The sequence below is a fragment of the Natator depressus genome, chromosome 15 (assembly GCF_965152275.1).
Source record: "Natator depressus isolate rNatDep1 chromosome 15, rNatDep2.hap1, whole genome shotgun sequence".
Taxonomy (NCBI): Eukaryota; Metazoa; Chordata; order Testudines; family Cheloniidae; genus Natator; species Natator depressus.
Genome location: NC_134248.1, coordinates 30,609,555 through 30,628,570, shown reverse-complemented (window position 1 = coordinate 30,628,570; position 19,016 = coordinate 30,609,555). Strand labels below are relative to the sequence as shown.

The 19,016-nt window shown below is 49.4% G+C and overlaps 1 protein-coding gene across 1 annotated transcript in view; it reads right to left on the bottom strand.

Annotated features, from left to right (window-relative positions):
- The window catches only part of SEZ6L (seizure related 6 homolog like), a 144,344-nt gene that overhangs the window by 46,324 nt on the left and 79,004 nt on the right, over positions 1 to 19,016 (bottom strand). The window contains exons 2-3 of the mRNA XM_074972860.1: positions 9,583 to 10,320; positions 7,360 to 7,493 (exon numbers count right to left, since the gene is read on the bottom strand). Of these exons, the coding sequence (XP_074828961.1) occupies positions 7,360 to 7,493; positions 9,583 to 10,320 (872 nt within the window). The remainder of the gene's footprint in view (positions 1 to 7,359; positions 7,494 to 9,582; positions 10,321 to 19,016) is intronic.

The window sequence follows — 19,016 nt, the reverse complement described above, 5'->3', positions numbered from 1 at the left end:
CCTAATTAGGTGCCACTCATATTCTGCAAGGTCGGATACCACTTAAATCCTGCTTCAGTCCCATGTGTGGTACCTAGCCCTTATGCTGACTCTCTGCACAGAGGGGAATTTCCCCTCTAATTCATTAAGGGCCGGATTCACAGGGCATGGAAGTCAATGGGAAAGTTTGCATTGACATCAATGGGATCAGGATGGAGGAAGGCCAGGATGACAGAGCGGCTGAGGTGTGCAGAGGGGTTCTCCATTCAGGGGCACGTGCAGGAGCGAATTGCTCGAGAGAAGTTATTAGAACTCGCCAGGGACTTTCATTTTCTTTCTCTTTTTTTAACTTCAGCACAGAGACATGGTAATTAGCTTTTCTCTTTTACGCTGTTCTTTGTCTCTTAATCTATATTACAAGATGCTATTAATGTAGTAATGAATCTTTACTCTTCAGGATTTTTTTCCTTCTGTCAACCCATTTATCGAGTTATACTCTATCCAAAGGTGGAAGGCAGCACAGAGAAGGGCTTTTGTTTAAATTCAGCTTCAGTTTTTCTGCCTTTCAACTGCTGCTGCTGTGGTGCCATTAAAAGGCTTGAACAGGGAGATCTTTTCCTGTGTGTTTCTGAACTGGACATTCCCCTGTCAATGCCACCGCTCCAGCAGAGCTAATGAGGGGCAAAGGGCAGTATTTTGTTCTGTGATCTGCCCAGGCCATTGCTCCAGAGCACAGAACACAGCAGTGTGCGATGGGCCAGGGGCTGTGCTGTTCAGTAACCCCGCCGGGCCCCAGGTGCTGGGAAGAGATCCCCTTTATTCGGTGATGTAGTCCCCAAGTGCCTCCGCAGAACAGAACACAGGCTTCGGCAGCACCCCCCCCCCCCCAGCCTTCCTGTCTGGGCCGCTAAACCCCTTAAAGGTACAGTTCCCAATGCCACTGGGACCTACTGTCAGAAATGAGGGCCCGTGGTGAGGCCTGGGATCAGCTGGCTAACCGCAGCACCAGCGTGGCTGAGTGGCATCGCCAGGACGGCGCACTTGGCCTGTGGCTGCCCAGCACTGACACCCGCACCCAGGATCGCTCCTTTGCCTGCCGTGTTCCCTGCCCTGCTCCAGCCTGGCTTGGTTTCTGACTCCTGACTCTGGCTCTTGGCTCTGACCACTAGGCCTGACCATTGTCTCTGGTGGGGGCTGGACCAGGCCCTAAATCCTCTGGACTGTCCATAGGGGTTCGGCTGAGGAATCCAGTCCTAAATATGGACCACAGCTCTGCTGCACTGGCGAGGTGTGCGTGTGTGTCCCTGCCACAAAGCCTCTGCCGCAACTCGCAGTGCCTGGTCTCTCCACGGACGCGCTCAGGAAGGCTGCCAAAGCTGGCAGTGGGCAGGGAACTAAGGCCTGGTCTACACCTAAAACATAGGTCAACCGAGGGACTTCGCTCAGGGCTCTGGAAACGCCTGTGCTCTGAGTGCGGTCGTCAGGTTGACCTAAGGCCCGCCGTAGATGCAGCTAGACCAGCGGAAGAGTTCTTCTGCCGACCCAGCTCCTGCCTCTCGGAGAGGTGGATCACCTGCCTCGATGGAGAAAACCCTTCCGCAATGCAGGGAGTGTCCACGCTACAGCAGCTGCCCCGCCAGAGCTGGGCAGCTCTAGCAGCTGCCGTGCAGACGTACGCTCCGCTCTTCTGTCGCCCGGCGACCCTTCCAGGCCGGGGGAGGCAGGTTGTGCGGCTGCTGCCCACGCTGTGGCTGTGCAGTCTCCAGCCCAGGGAACCCAGCACCAGAAACCAAACCGGGAGCCACGGCCGAGTTGCTTAACATGAATGGGGCTGCCCGGTTTAGCGGATGCAGCCCTTAGGGTGTTATAGAATCACACAATATCAGGGTTGGAAGAGATCTCAGGAGGTCATCTAGTCCAACCCCCTGCTCAAAGCAGGACCAACCCCAACTAAATCATCCCAGTCAGGGCTTTGTTAAGCCAGGCCTTAAAAACCTCTAAGGAAGGCGATTCCACCACCTCCCTAGGTAACGCATTCCAGTGCTTCACCACCCTCCTAGTGAAATAGTGTTTCCTAATATCCAATATCCTAGGTGGGGTTCTCTGTCTCTCTCCCCTGCCACTCCACCACTGTGACCATTTTCAGCAAGGCCTCTTCTGCTTCTCTCCGTTACAGGAGTCAGGAATTAAATCAAAATCACTTTAAATGCCAGCAATTACCAGCACGAGTGACTGCATGGTGGGGGGAAAAATGACATTGCACTATTTCCGCACCTGACTCATGTAATTAGCTTTGTAGCCGGTGAAGCTGGGAGCATCTGTACATGTAAAATAATTAAAAGAGGATGGAAGGGATTCTAAATGACAGGCTGGCAAAACAAGAGGGAGCAGCAGGAAAGCCATTAATCTTTTCATTGGGCCATCACGCTGGGCTGTGCTCTCCTCCTTCAGACTAGATGTGTGAGGCTGGGATCCCTCAGGGATGGGTACAGATAATCATCATGAGTGCTTTGATCAGCCATTCAAGCCATCCTAAAATCCCTTGTTATTTCTCTTCCATGACTAGTGTGTGGCTAAACAACCCCGTCCTCAACAGCTTCTGATAAGGGCTGTGCAAATAATAAATGATGCTTAGCTGGCACTTTCCATCTTCTGATCACTTTAAAACACTGGATAATTAATCCTCAAAATACCAGTACAAGGGAGGCATTTAAATAGACAATGGTCCTCATTTTTCAGATGGGGAAACTGAGGCATGAAGCAGGGAAATGACACACTCTGGGCTATGGGGAGTTGGTGTGAGAGCTGGGATTAGAGTTCAGGACCTCCTGTGCTTGTATCATTAGACCACAGTGCTCCCCTGAGAGTGGAGGGGCCGTGGGCCAGGGACAGCCCAAACACTGACATCTCACCATGGAGCTGACAGCCTGCTTCCTCCTATACATCTTTAATCATGATTAGCCCTTGGATGGCATCTCTACCCATGAAAGCACTTGGGAGATATTTTCAGCCCCATTAGCCCTGTCTCAAAAGCCCTTGGTATGGAGGTAAATCAAAGGTGTCTCATATTTTGAGTGTTTGTTTATTTGTGCATTCAAACCTAGTGACTGATTTGCTTTACATTCAGAGACCCGCAGTGGCTTAGCAGATCTGGGTGTACTTGTGTGCCATGCAGCCATGACTCCTGTCCTGTGCACAGCTTGGTGAGAAATGAAGGCTGTCTGTGCAGAGCAGATATATGCCCGGAGCCAGGCAAGGTTGTGCTCAGCAAACGAAGATCTGCTTTTGTAATGTAATGGCTAAGAGCCTCAGAAGCATCAGCAAAGTGAAAAGTGGAGTTCTGAAGGTGGAGAGGCTAATTTTATGCTCCTTTAAAACCCTGACCTACAATGGAGCAAGGTCAGGAATGATGTCACTGGATGGACTACAATGGGAGGCAAACTTACAGCAGAATAGTTTGTCTTTAGCACCCTCTCGATTCAGGAAACAGAGTTATTGTTATAGAAAAGTTTTTAAAATATGCATAAAATGCCAGCGTTTCAGTGTTTGCCCTGATGCTCGCTCCACTTAATGACTGTGCTACACTTCATTCCATGAACACCTTTTCCATCACGCATTCGTTTTGCGCCATCAGGCTGCAACAAGGTCAGCCCTCTCATTCAGTCCAGCCACACATAACGATGGGAACAGGCTCTCCCATTCCTTTGAATGCACTTTGCTAATTACAGAGATTAAAAGTGGATGTAGTTTAATAAGAAACAAATTGTAACACTGAAAAACTGAAGAAGAAAAAGGTCCCGAGGAGAACTCTAGTCTAGTGCACAGACTATGCTGATGTTGTTTTAATCACGTTTCAAGGACAAGTATGGACTGCTCGTCTCCTTATGGGGCTTATTTATCAGTTACCTCACCAGGCTTCCAGGATGGTTCTAACTCAAGGAAACATTAGCATCGTTTTCCCTGGAACAGCTCATTTCAGCTGCACACGCTAAGCAAGGAGAGCTGTGTCCATGCAGTGTCAGTGACTCTGTTCTGCGGCTGATCCCAGTGGGGTGGCCCCTAATCAGAGCACCTGGGCTAAATATATTTCTCCAGTGCCTTAATTGTGCCTGCAGGAACTTCCATAATTGGCCAGACAGGGGCCCCAATCCAACAAGCTACTTAAGTGTGTGCCTAACTTAAACCACACAAGTAGTCCCTAAGCACCATGCTGGATGTAGGCCTGGGTTTAGGGAAACGTGCCGTGGCATGAGGCAATTCTACAAACAGTGGGTCCGACACATCTGTCACATGACCAACATTCTTTGGGGCAGGCACTGGCCTTTACTATGTTTGTACAGCACGCAGCACAATGGGGTGGTTGTGACTGTTAATGTTAAATCATAATAACGTTATTATGTCTGCAGACTCCATGGTCTGCAAACCCGTCAGGGCAGGTGTGTCTCTTTCCTGTGCCCGTACAGCGCCCAGCACCATGGCGTCCGGATCCCAATCAGGGCCTTTGGGTGTATACTACATATAGTTACCATAACTATCTTGTCAAGTGTGGCCTGCATGTTTATTTCTTCTGCTCCTGAGGATTAAGGTCCACGCTGGTGAATGTGATTACCCCTTGTGACCGCTATCAGAGACCCGCCAGTATTGCACATGATCAAAAGGTGCGGCCCCTGGCGGGTGTTGCCCTTTGAGGCACACGTGTTCTTACTTGGAAATAGTGCATTTTCCTGGTACTGAATTTTTGTCACAGACATAATAGGGGGATTTTTAGGGCGTCATCTCTGCACCTAAGAATAGCAGAACTGTTGGGTTCTCTTGACACATGGGAGCTGCCATTCACAGCCCATCCCATTAAGAGTTGGGGAACAAAGGAAGAGCAATCAGTCAGTTTGGAGAGAATGCGTTTTATTTTTCTCCTAGCTACCAAGGCAGGATTGTCTGTTTGGGAAATAAATTGCTTGCCATTGTCCCCGTGTTAAAGTTAATTGGATGGTATTTTAAAGCTTTGATCTATCCGGGGATAAAACTGTACCAGCTCCCTTCTGTAGTTTATTTGTGACATGGATTAGGAAGAATCTGGAGTTTTTGCTATGTCAGACTCATTTGTAGCAGCAGCTGCACCAGGCAAAATAATCTATATGACCATAAGGCAGGTGAGAAATAGGGAAGTGACACATACAGCTGGCCAGAATTGGTGGTCAATAAATGGTAAACACCAGCCAACTCCTGATGAACATTATGTGTAGTTGCAGCTGGAGTTGTGTATATTGTTCACCTTGCATGTTAGGCAGGAGTTTATTCTACTAGTCTGCTTCTGTTTGCCTAGGGCAAGGAAGCTTCTTTGGAATGCAAGGGTGATAATTTACAAGAGTTTGAAACTTAGGTCCAGTGCTCTTGATGGTTTGATCCTCCCTCCCAGCTAGCACATAGCGAGTGAGCGTGGGGGCTCTAAGGCAGGGAGCCGGGGCGGGGGGGGGGGCGAATTGATGGACACAGTAAGAATGTGTTCAAGGATGAAAGGAATTTGTTCTTTTCTCCAAATCTGCATGGAATGGCCAGTGTAAGTGAAAATTGCCCGAAGCAGGAACGATAGAAACTAGGGCTAGTCGACATTTGCCTATCAAGATTCTTCTTGGACTTTTCAACTAGGCCAAACTTTTTTCAAAAAGTATTTACTTTTCAGGGAAAATTGTGACTTTTCATGAAAAAACAAACAAACCCCCCAAATCAAAAAGATTTGGCCAAACCCCCAACATTTTGATTTGGAAACACTGCAGGGTGGTACCTCACCCCGTTCTCCCCTATGGGCGGGGCTCCTTGGCCAGGCTCTATCTCCTGTGATGCACCACAGCCATGGGACTCCCATGATGCACTGCAGCAGATCAGCAACAGGGGAAACCGTAGTGCATCCTTGGGAGATACAGTCTGGCCAAGGAGCCTGGCCAATAGATGAGAATAGGGGCATGAGGTGCCTGACCTACGACTCCCATCAGGCACTGCAGCAGCATTCCAAATCAGGCTTTGGATGGAAACATTTGGGTTTGATTTTTTGCCAAAAAGTTTAAATTTTCTAGGAAAACTTTGACAAAACCAAAGCCCGTGTAAACGTGTCCCGAGTCAGGGCCATTGACTTCAGTGGAAGCATGCTTCATTTACACCAGGGTACGTGACAGTGCACGCACACTGAGCCACTGGTTTGCACAGTGCCCTCGTCTTTGCTAAAGCTTTGATTTACTTGCAGGCCGAGGCGTGTAAAACCTTCACACGATTATGATGTGTGTGCTCACCCGGGACTGGGATTAGTGGTTAAGGCACTCGGACTCTGGCACTGACTTGTTGTGTGACACTGGGCAAGTCACTTCACTGCTCCATGCCTCAGTTTTCCCATCTGTAAATTGGGAATGAGGCAGAGCTGGTTCTCAGCAGGGTGGGAAGGTAAATGAGCTGGTAGCTGTACAGTGCATGGAGAAGTTTGGCTGCAGGGTGCTCTGGAGGACAAGGTATTTGTTCACTTATTCTGGCTTATTAAATACTCCGAGCTCCGTGGATGGAAGATGTGGTAGTGATTGTATCACCATAACTGGGGCTGACGGGCTGGTGTTGGATGAGCAGAGGGCTCCTTCGCTTTGACAAGCCACTTGCATTCAGGGGCAGGATTTCAGCACTGTGTCTATGCCCCTGCTTGCCAGGATCTATGTTAATGTGCACATGTTCAGTTACAAGTGTTGCCCTTCCTACATGCTCTGCGTGTGTGTTCCTCTCCTCGCTGCCCCAAAGAACAAGCGCAGTGGCTGCTGGGTAGAATCCTAGAAAAACCCTTCTGCAGAGAGGGGAGTTTCCTGCAGCTTGGAACTGACATACTGAGTCTGAGATTCCAGTATCAGACCCCAGGCTGACCCAACACTGCTACCTCAGGCAGGGGGAACTGGGTGATTTCTCCCTGTGCATCTCTGCCTCTGCTCCCCCTCTCTTTGCCTGCCACTGATTCGCACGCTTGAGCTGACACTGTTTCTTTTGTCCTGGTCTACATTGATCAAAGCGGCCGGACAGCTGCCCTGATGGGACGGGTGGGGAATCCCTGGTGCTGGAGTGGGGCTATGGGGTGCATACAGCTAATGCTGGCCCTGCTGTGGAGGGACGAATTTCACCCTAGGTGACCATGTGTGCGGTGAAGAGCTGCAGTTCGGGGGCTCTGTGTCCAGCGCCAACCAGCCGAGCAGATTCTGTCACAGGCTGCTCTCTGCACAGGTAAGGAGAGCGAAGCTCGTTTTACGGGTACAGATGGGAAGACAAGAACAACAACATTTTTTAATTCCATGATGGCAGCTTCATGTCCTGGCTCACTGAGGAAACAGCAGCCCCGAAGTGCCACCGTGTTCTTACCTGGAGCTCAACTCCGTAGCCCGTGTAGACTGTCACGTTATAGGTGCACTCCAGGAAGTTGGGCACAGGAAGTGGGGGATAGTCTGTCGAGTCAATGTAGCCTTCTGGGTCGTAGAAGCTCACGCTGCAGATAACTGGAGGCAAAGCCACATGCATTACTAATGAAGTGTGGGTAGCTTACCACTGGCTGAGGAACAAGCCTTGTGGGCAGTCACACTTTGGGGTTTGGATGGGAAAAGAGCTAAGAAAAAATTTCGTTTCCCTCTTTTTTCTTTCTTTAAAAGAGATCTCTGACCAAAAAAGCCCAGACCATTCCTGCAGGTTCCCTTCTGCAGGCGAATTGCCAGCGGCAGGGAAACAGAGAGTGAGAGTATCAAAGTCTATTCTGGGCTCAGATTCCGGCAGTCACTCCTGTTTCATTTCTGCATACGAACAAACAGTGACCCTGTCTGAGGTGGCTCACTGCAGGCCATGACGCCGTGTTTCTTGCCAGAGAGACCGTGCCAACCATCCAAACGCTTCTGGAATGAGCACAGCACCCCCACACCTTTCAAATGCACCTCACACCATGGCTCATTCAGACACTGGGTCCAAAGCCACTGGCGGTCAATGGAACGACTCCCAGCGAAGGGCTTTGGATCAGGCCCATAGACCTTAGCTTGCAAAGCTTTTTCTAATAGCCTGCCTGGAAGTTTGGTTATTATTTGACTGGCAGTAGCTTGAACCTGAGGGAGGACAGCAGGCTAGTAACATCCTAACGGCAGTGAGGTGTGTGAGGAAGGTTCGGTGCAGGTGCGCAGTGAAGTGCCTCCGCCTGCCTCCCCTACACAACACGACTCTCACTAGTGCCAGGGACTGTTAAGTGCGGGGAAGGGCCCCCGAACAGCCCTGCTGATGGTGTGATGGGTGCAACCCCTCACTGGCCCTGCAAGAGCTCAGGTGGGCCCAATCAGCCAATTAGGATGCAAAAGGGGAGCGTTAAGGCTTGGAGGAAAGCCCTGGGGAAAGCTCACCTGTGTGGGGACAGGCAGGAAGTTGGCAGCAGACGCGCTGCAGGGAGGTAGTCTGCAGTCACTCCCCAGGAGGAAGGAGAAGCGTTTGGGGGGCTATAGAGACAAGTAGCCCAGGGCTCCTCCCTGGGAGGGAGCTGTGAGTCTGGCAAATCCGGAGTTGTGGGGAGGGCCAGGAGGTGAGGAAGAGGCTCAGGGAAAGGCAGCAGGGTGCAGGAGGGAACCACACCTGGGCTGCTGTTTAGAGGGCCCTGAGCCAGAACCCGGAGTAGAGAACAGGCCTGGGTTCCCCTGCCAGCCACTGAGGGAGCGGCCCCTGCGGCAGTGAACGGGAAGACTGACAGAGACAGCGGGTGAGCAGGGACTTTGATACACGTCCCCGGAAGGGGAAGCCATGTACGTAGGGACCTGGCCGGAGAGCTGATCACAGAAGATGCTGCAGTTCCTGCAGCGAGATGAGGTGCAGATTCAGAGAGTAACTGCTGGCAGGGGTGTCAACCTACTGAGCAATTCCCCAGAGTGACAGGAGGTGGCGCTGTCCCTGCTGTGAGTTGACCCCCCCCATGACAGATGGAAAAATCTCTGGTTTTACAAACAAACCTATTTCCCTGTGGGCTACCCCTGATATCACCATGTGGGTCCCTGCTGGCAGCCCATGGCCTCTGGCTCCTGGGCCCGTTTCACACAGCAGAGACGAGCGCTAACCCCAGTGAGCTGGAGCAACTCTGTTCGCTCAACGGATGGAGGGGGCACATGCCAGGCGCTTCCTTGCGAGCAGAGACTTCCTCCTTGGCTTTAGCCTGGGTTATTCTAAACCCTGGGTTATTCCTGTTCCACATTCACTAAGTTCTGCTGGTCCCACTAGAGCAGCCTTCCTGATCCCCAAGGACACCTTAAAGACGTGACTTTGGGTGACAGTCTCTGTGTCTGTGCCATCGCATTGCTAGCTGGCTCCCTCTCCACCTCCTGCGTTACACTCCAGGCTGCCTTTCGTACCAGAGCCAGGTGCAGCTTGCTCCTGTAAGTGGCCACGCCAACGCACTGGTGCAGGTTTCTGACACCAATAAGGCGCAAGGGGCAGCTCCAAAAGCGCATGCTGCATTTGCAGACACAGGGAGTGTGTCCTCTCTCGCTTCCCAGCCTGGCAGCTCCACCCACCTCTCCTGCGGCTCGGGGCTGGGGGGGCTGTGGCCGTGCAGAGAGCGGGGCTTACCTGGCGCGTGCTCGGTGGTGATGACTGTGGTGGTGATGATGGTGGAAGTGGTTGTTTCTTGACTTTCTTCAGAAGCGGATCCATTCATCTCGTTCTCTGGGCTGCTTGTCTTGTTAGCGCTGGGGCTGACGGTGTCGCCTTCTACAGCAGCCGCAGCAGCCACAGGCTGCTTTACTGTCTCTGGGCTTTGGGAAGTGGGCTGGCGGATTAAAGGCCATAACGTAAAAGGAGATATCTGCAGTGGAGACTGACTGGTTGTGCCACTGCGTCCTTTACTGCCACCCCACAATGGCAGCTCGGGGGCTGCTTGCTTGGCTTCCGTAGCCATAGTCATCCCATTCCCCAGCGCAGGAGGCTCTTCAGTAGAGGTGAAGGACCTGGGCCCTGACAGCTCTGGCTGAGAGGCAGCTCTCTGAAGCATTGATGGGGTAGTTTGGGGTCTCAGATGCTTCCTTGCTGTGTTTACTTGCTTTAGAGAAGGTGGCTTCTTCTTGGAGGAGAAAGTTTGTTTTGTGTGGGCTTCAGGGGCAGAAGCTGGCTCTTGTAGAACATATCTGTGAGGCAACGGAGTCGTCTTCTCAGTCACAGAATCGAAGAAGTCTTCTCCTGACTGAATGAGGTTGTGAGCTGTGGTGTGGGGGGGCTCTCCCTTCTCTTTGCCAGTCGTGTTGTTTGGGAGTTCATCAGAGCCGAGTGGGTAGGAACTTGAAGGGGCATTCTTCCCCTCTGAGTTAATGTCTGCAAGAGAGGGAGGGGAAAGAGATGCATTGAAAATTCTGGGCATGAAATTAGGCACTGTACCTGACAGCATTAAATCAACCCCCGGGAGAACAGCAGCTGACTGAGCACCCCACCGCTCTCACAAACATTCTGATCATGGCAGAGCAATAAAGACCCTGCACTGATGGACTGACACTGAGATTTTTGCCAAACTTGAAGAGCCTCATCTCACAGCTCAGTTCAGTGCTTCTCTTTGAGTCTATTTCGCTAGAAGTCAGTGGTTCGAAAGGTTCTTTGCTCATGCTGAGTGTATTGCTGTAGCTCAATCTCTGTGAACTGCTACAATTTTACAATCCGCATCAGCGAATATGTGTACTTGGAAGAGATTGATTCCGCTGTTTTTCCTTGCTATTGTCATGCATGTACTGTACTGCGTGCCCAATGGCGGACAGAACCCGAACCAAGCTGATCTCCTACCTTCAGATCACATAAAACCACTGTTTCGTTTAGACAATGCAACCAGTACACTCTTGTGCTAAGAACATCAGAACAGCCTGACTGGGCCAGACCAATGGCCGCAGTGGTCAGTGCCAGGTTCCCTAGAGGGAATGAACAGAACAGGTGAGCCATCCCCTCTCACCCATTCCTAGCTTCTGGCAAAAGTTATGCAAAGGAAAAGACAGAAAAGATTAGACAAAGCTACATCCCCACAGTTTGGCTGTGGAGATGGGTCAAAAATAAATCTCTATTTCAGACACTGTGTCTGATTCTGCTGCAGTCCTCAGGGTAAAATGGCCTGTGGCAGAACAGCTACATAAAATGGAGGGTAAAGTAAAATCAAACAGGAAACCATGTCCCACGAAAGCTGTGATTGCTCGGGAAGGTACTTAATACGCTTCGCTTGAGAAATGTAATGCAAACCCCGCTCCTATCTCACAAGCACATTTGGAGCCCAAATCCTCCAAACTTAAGGTTAACCACAGTACAGATGAGATCTTTTCTAGTGTTAGAACTGGGGAATGCGGCTGACTCCTTCACAGCTGCAGGCGTCAGCCACATCGGATATGCAAGTGCCTGCGCTCCCTTGTGTGGCCCTGAAGTATCTACACGCTGCTCAGCAGTTACCAAAGTGCAGCTTCGACACTGGTCTCAAGGATACCGACAGACTGACTCACTCATCTCATCTACACTTTCCACAGGATGCATCCGATGAAGTGAGCTGTAGCTCCCGAAAGCTCATGCTCAAATAAATTGGTTAGTCTCTAAGGTGCCACAAGTACTCCTTTTCTTTTTGCGAATACAGACTAACACGGTTGTTACTCTGAAACCTGTCATCTCATGGTGTCACTGAGCTCCTTGCAGAGATTTTTCTTGTGCTTTCTAGCTCCCGCCATGTCAACTGCAGTCACGTTTGATTGCACTGCACCCACAATATCACTGATCATTGGAAAAGCCAGGGTTTATGAGCATGAATCCTCGAAGGGTGAAATCCACCCCATGCTAAGAGCCAGCCAGAAGCCCATCTAGGTCCACAGAAGTCCTGCTTCCCCTTCTGACCATCAGTGGAACGAGTGGGGCATAGAACTCAAGTGGGCTCTTTACAATTTCACACAGAGGTGAGCGTCAGTAAAGAAGGGATCTGTCAGACAAAGCCCAGGTCACAGTCAGATCTGCACTGCTGTAGAACACAAACAGGATTTTGTAAAGCATCAAGGATTTGAGTACACAAAACCTCCTCACCCACTATACTGCATCAGGCTAAACTGAGTCGCGACGGACAGAGGTGAGCATGGATGGATGTAAAGCTACTTCCAGGTTCATTTTTATAATCAGAATTAAAGTGAATGAAAAATGGTGTGAAATCAGCCGTGCAAAGTTATCGCTGAAGTTCACCATGCCAAGGACAGGACTTGTATCACAGTGATAGCTGAGGGGAGGGGACAGAAGTGCCTTTTGCAGCACCCTGTTCCTGCAGCTTCCCAGGATCTGGGGTAAATTAGAGCCACCGAAGCTTTCAATAGTGTAATGGCAGATTTTGCCCAGATATAGATTTTCTTTTTATAAGGGTTAAATATATTCAAATCCATCACAACAGTGCCTCCTTGAAATTTAAAGGACAGTGAATTCCAAACAAATACAAGGAAATTCCACTTTATGCAATTTATAATCAACACATGCAATCTACGACTACTGGAGGTCGGTCAGAGGAAAACATGAATTAGGCAATGGGGTATGGGATTTTATTACCATTTGACTAGACAGGGGTGAATAACAATTTCTCTGACACACTCAGTGTCTCTTTCTGCTCACAGCATATCCCGGATCCAAATGTAGTTCCTTGCATTTGCATTATTCTAAATCAGACAGGAAAAATTTGTTGTTTGCACACCCTAACTCACTAGCAAAGCGCTGAGCAGTTGTTCGCCAAGCTGTACTGGCTAGATAAGTCACACGGTATTGTTTCTGAGCCGCATTTGCCCAGAAGGGCTTGAATTTGCCTTCGCTGACTCTGAAACTCTGGTAAGATCAATTGAATGGGGGTAAACTGGTTGTTTCAGGGCCCACAAAGACATTTCCCTAACACTGCACAGCCAGGCCAAATGCACTGGGGGAGAGAGAGGTTCTTTTGATCTCCCGAGTGGTTTGATCTGCCCAGGCAGCTCCTGGGATTTAACGATATTTCACAGAACAGCCCTCTGTCTGTGGCAAGTAGCTTGAAGCCCTAAATTACCCTGAACTTTTCATCCAAATTAAGATTAATGGCACTTAAAATAAAAGCACAATAGTTATTTTTACATCTGACTTTATCTCCTGCCCTTGAGTTTCCAGGAAATAATCCAGGATCAGAGTGAAAGGGAACAAAGGGACTCTCTGATGTGAAATCTGAAATGTAGGCACAGTTCAGGCTTATTAGGATAGGTGAGTACAACCTCTCTGGAATTAAACCATTATTTATAATAATCCATGATTTTAAGGCCTTTGAACTTCTTGCTTCTGACGTTTTAGCATTAGTTTTGCTACTAGAGAGTCTTTGAACTAGGCATAAGAAGTTACAAGCTCTGAACGCAATGAAAACAGCCCATTAGCAGTGTAGCTGGAATGTCGAAATGCAGCGAACAGGGACAGTAATTTAAGGGAAACACTGTAACAGGGTCTGCTGCCTCCAGAGCGGCCTTTCACAGACTCCACCTGCTTTTTCAGTGGTCAAAATACCCCATCCTTGGGGTCTGGGTTTATTCACTGAAAATAAACTCAAAGTCCCAAGTTAAAGTCCAAGAAGCCAGCGTTGCTCTTCCTGATCTATAGAGCTCGGCAGTCACTCCCCTGCTTGCTTAGGGTCTCTCCTATCTTAGCAGGCTACTCCTAGCCCTTCCTAGCTTGAGTCTTAATTGTCCGAAATCCCAGGACTCTGCTGGAATCTGCTCACTCCTAGTAGGCTTGGCTTGGCCTTGCCTTTCCCTTCTCCTCACCCCTCATTGCAGTTTCCAGCTTCCCTCTATAGGGGGATCACCTGATCCCTCTCAGGTGTGCCTCTTTCAGGACTCAGGGTTGGCTACCCCCAGGCTCTCCGGCCCTTAGAGGGCAGGCCACCCTGTTACAAAGGTTACAAGACAAGTGCCAGAAATCTACCATGTACAATAGTTTTCACCTGTTCAGTGAGTACTGATATCCTCAGTGCATTGATGGGGACCCGCGCAGATAATCCTATAACAATCTAGACAGAGCAGGAGATCAGGCTTCCAGTGATGTTCAAGTGGCAATGAAAATCACTTGTATTTACAGTGCACTTTCCTGCCTCCATATCCCATCAGAGAAAATGGCGCTAATTTGCCATTACACTTTGGAAGATAGTGTTACCTTCAAGCAAGTAGAGATCCCTGCAGAGTTCCTAGCACCACTCCACAGAGAGAGCGTTTCATCATCTGTGCTGGTATCCCAAGTAATTTAAACTGAAAAGGGGCAGAAGTGAGTACAGATATTTAAATAAATATACCAACTTGCTTCTAGATTGCCCTTACATTGAGACATCAGTTCCCTCTCCATTCCCTGGGGATACAGGAAAGTGCACGAGTCAGCACAAGGCAGCAACATGCTGAAATGTGGGTTTTGTGTGTTTAATATAGAAATTCTTCAGGGGAGGGGACAGAATGCAGGCCTTGAGGATACAGGCTGATCTGATATTTGATTTTGCCTAGACTGAACTGGCCTTCACACCATATTTTAAAAAACCAAATATTTAGCACGGCAATACTTTGATAGCTGTGTAAAAAGGACCTAGGGAAAGGCTAGGAACTTCTAACCAGGGACGGAGGGTGAAGCACGGGGGTGGCTGGTGCTGTCCAGCTGACCAAGCCTTTGGAGCACTAGGGTGTGCAGCCCACGCTGTAGGGGGCTCTCCCTGTGGCTGAGCAGAGAAGATGGGCATTGAGGAGAAGTTCACAAAACAGAACCCATTTATTGCTCTCCAACCTGAATCCCATATTTGTGTGAGTGTGTGTGTGATTATAACACAATGCCTCGTTCCATACAGCAATCTGTACTACAGAAACCCTAAACACCGAGGAGAAAGGCCTGGTTAGTTACTGGTCATTGTCCGGTACTTGGCCAGCAGGCAGCCGAAGGCGGGGTGATGGACAGATGGGTGAAAGACTGGGCAGGCTAAAACACTGATCTGCCAGTCCTGGACTCTGCAGTGTAGCTGGGAATGATGGAGAAGGTGCAATGTTATTAATTAGAGAAGAAGAGGTGTAGGGAGTTTTGTCCTGTGTTTGCTTTAACGTCTCATCCATACTCACCCTGCATGGTGCCCGGGGGATTATTTATGTCTGTGGCCGGTGCACTAAAAACATCTGACTCCATATTTGAAATAAGCAAAACTAAGACACACCCAGCGCCACATCCCCAGGCTAGCCTCCAGCAACATCCATCCAAATGCGCCCTCCGGTGGGTCAGCCAGTGGCTGTGGAGAACGGACCTCACCTGCCCTATGGCCACATAACTGCTGCTGGGGTGAAACGATGCTCCCAGGGTGACAATCACCTCTGCACAAGGTTCACACACCACTCTGAACCCTCACAGGATTTAAGTGGTGCAGAAGCTTTGTACAGTCTGCAGAGGCTGTTTCACCCTGGTACGCTCATCTAGCCAGTGGAATAGGAACAACTAGGGTAAAACTCGGGGCAGCGGGATGAAGACTGATGACTTTCATAGCTGATGGAATGTCAGATAACAGTTAAAACTCTGATACGTTTCAGAGCTGATGGTGAATCCAGCAATTAATGCAACAGCTCCTGAATTATACAATGGGGGATACGTGTCTTTATCCAGGGCCTGATCTCTATATACAGCCTCCTCAGACACAGTCTCCCACCTGCCACATACACCAGCCCACAGCGACCAAGTGCTCAGCTAGTTAATCTTCCCATACACCATCTGATCAACAGATGGAGCAGCAGGGGATGTCAGACACTTAGCTTCCCAGCCCGAGAGAGACAGGTTCCTAGGGAAACTGGGGGCGAGTGGACTTGGACTTGAATGCCTAGTTAGCAGCATTCTGTGTTCCTAGATATGTTCATTTGAACAGGCTCTTGAAGCGCTAAACTCCCTCAACTCCCCTTGGGCAGCACTCAGCACCTTGCAGGATCGAACCCTCAGGCCTTGATGCTGCCAAGACTTAGTGCAGAACATTAATACCTGCCTGTGAGTAGTTCTATGGACTTCAGTGGCACTGTTCACTACAAAAGGTTTTTTTTCTCTCCTGCTGGTAATAGCTCACCTTACCTGTAAAAAGAACAGGAGGACTTGTGGCACCTTAGAGACTAACAAATTTATTTGAGCATACGCTTTCGTGAGCTACAGCTCACTTCATCAGATGCATTCACCTTACCTGATCACTCTCGTTACAGTGTGTACGGTAACACCCATTGTTTCATGTTCTCTGTGTTTATACAGTCTCCCCCCTGTATTTTCCACAGTATGAATCCGATGAAGTGAGCTGTAGCTCACGAAAGCTTATGCTCAGATAAATGTGTTAGTCTCTAAGGTGCCGCAAGTCCTCCTTTTCATTTTGAGGATACAGACTAACACGGCTGCTACTCTGAAACCTGTTCACCCTGTGTCATGTTAACCACATCTGCAAGTTATTGCATGACTGGGGTCTTAGCTTGGTCTCTAACTTAGGGCAGGCAGAATTAAATTTTTTTCTAATTTCGATGATTAATATTGATTGTTATTTAAGAATATTTTTGATTTTTAACTATTTTTATTTTTACAGATGCTGGAAATTAAGGAGAGGGGTAGGTTTGGGTCTGGGTTTAGGGCAGCGCTGGCAGTGGGGTTGCAGAGGGCTCCGAGCACTGATAGCAGGGCGGTAGGGGTCTTCTGCCCCAGACGCTGGGGTGCAAGGTGCACAGAAGGCTGTGGTCCTGGCCCAGTGAAGCAGAGACCCCCGAGCCAGGACTGCAAGGAGGATGAGCCCCACCGGCTGTGTGGTGCTGCTGAACAGGTCTTGCCTGGGAAGGGCTCACACACTCCTGGATGATGAGTGGACCCTGACTGAGGGGCTGCAGAGGGCTCCCTGCAGTGACACCTGATTTGCTCCAGTATGCGGGGGGAGGCTGCTTTCCCTGTGACTGTTACTGATCAATATGTCTTTTTGTTGATTTCACCGTGGCAGCTGAAATTGACGTTTACCGATATCTGTTGCTTTAAATCAAAAGCTGCCAACCCTGTTCAGGTTGACAGCAGTTTTAGGTTTCTATTACTGTGAAAAGTATGAGACGGCTGATAACTGCAGGAATGTTTGCTGGAGATGTGTCACCTTCTTTTCTTTCCATCTATTATCAGGGATTTGAAATATAACATTGTTGTTTTTGTTTCCAAAGGCTTGGAGTGATCAAAATCACGGACGACAGGAAATGAAATGTAATTCTTCATGACTTGTTCGGTTTTCATACTGAAGAGCATGCATGTAATTATGACTATTTGTGGTCCTTAAAGACCCCCTGGCACTTTTGAAAGACCTGGGGAGCTATCTGTGGTGTCTTGGCCAGGTTTCAGCTGGCTTAAAGATTTTTCGTTGACCTAGATTCCCTCTGCATTGTGTTAGTGGACCCAGTGCTGTTTTTGGGGGGTTTTTGCTATACAGAGTTGTTGATAATCAGTGAGCGAAGTTTGTAAAGCAATTTGTGACCTGTTTGGATGAGAGGTGCCATAGAAACACAAGAGCATTAAGGGCTCTAAGGGTGCATCCACACAAGGCTTTTACAACATGGCACTGTGGTAAATGCCTAGTGTGGACAAGGCTGCCCCTGATATTACATGAAAACTGCAAACTGCCCCGTCTTCACGAGGACTTTCCCGTGTGTTCACTAATGTGGTAAAACCCACCTTTTTGTCCTAGTGAAGACATTGCCTGTATTCCTCCTCTGCCCCCAGGCTGTACTGCTGCAGGCGAGATCAGTGGAGGTTCCCAAGAGAGACCCCCCCCCCCCCAAACACAGTGTAAGAGCTAGGGGGCTTCAGGCAGCACATTGGCTGCAAGGGCCGCTCTTTCTAACACTCCTGACCCTGACGCAGCCCCAATCTGTTGCATGCTGGAGGAGCCCAACTGTTTGAGCAGGCATTTGGCGAGGGCCGAGGAAGCTGGGGTGGGATTTCTGTTTCTGCTGGGTGGGAGATTCGGACCCATGTGCTGCCATCTGGAAATCATTGCATGGGGGGCAGAGAAACATGCTGCTGTTTTGACTTTGCAATGCTTTCTGTACTGTGGCTTTTGCTCAAGGACAGGGTGTCTGTAGTGTCGGAGGGACGCACTTTTATGCTGTATTTAAATCCCAAGACATAGAATACTTGTTCTGGTGCGTCATGTTCTCACTCACTAACAAGTTATCCTGCTGCGCATGCAGACTTCGGTGGGATATTCTTCAGGATTCTTCTGGATCTGGTTAAATCTTCACTGCTCCTGGCCTCTCTTCTCTGCCCATCATCTCAGTGGAGGCGCTAGTCTCCTCTGCATATATTTAACAATCTGATTAAGTGAGGATGGCAGCAGCTCCCCCCGTCAGCACTTTAAGCTCCTCTCTCTCCTCTCATCCGAGGTGGGAGAGTGACTGATTGCACAGCAGTGGCGTGGGAGAGCTACATAGCAAGCCTTATTGGTATACTGGAAAATCAACCCTTGTGTGGGGTGAGTCAGTCATGAGCAGCCCCGAAAAGGTCCCAAGTAAATAACAGGCTGACAGCTCAGGAAGGAAAACACCAGCTCTGCAGTTTGGCCAGATGAACAGACGTGGTTCCGGAATGGATTCAGACGCATTCCCAGATTTCATAGTGTCACATATTATTGAACCATTTGCCTTGCTGTGAAATTGGCCTGGAATCTTTCTGCCAAATCAGAGGGACCCGCCTATCAAGACAATCCACCAGACTGGGGGATGTTATAGGTGGAGGAGAACTGTCAATTCACGTCTGTTTGAAGTATCAGCTAGTTTGGTGCTTACAGCCCATGGTCGTGAGCTCCTAAGGCTGATACAGTCAGATAGACAGAAGTAGAGGAACCGTGGAGTAGCGATCACGTGAGGACTGTGTCTTCTACACTGTACAGAGGACAGAGAATATGATGGCGTTTTCTCAGGGCGTGAGAGAACGGGGAGATCATTTTCAAGTGCTGGTCTCTTTAAGGCCAATTTTATAGCAGAGAAGGACTGGAGCCA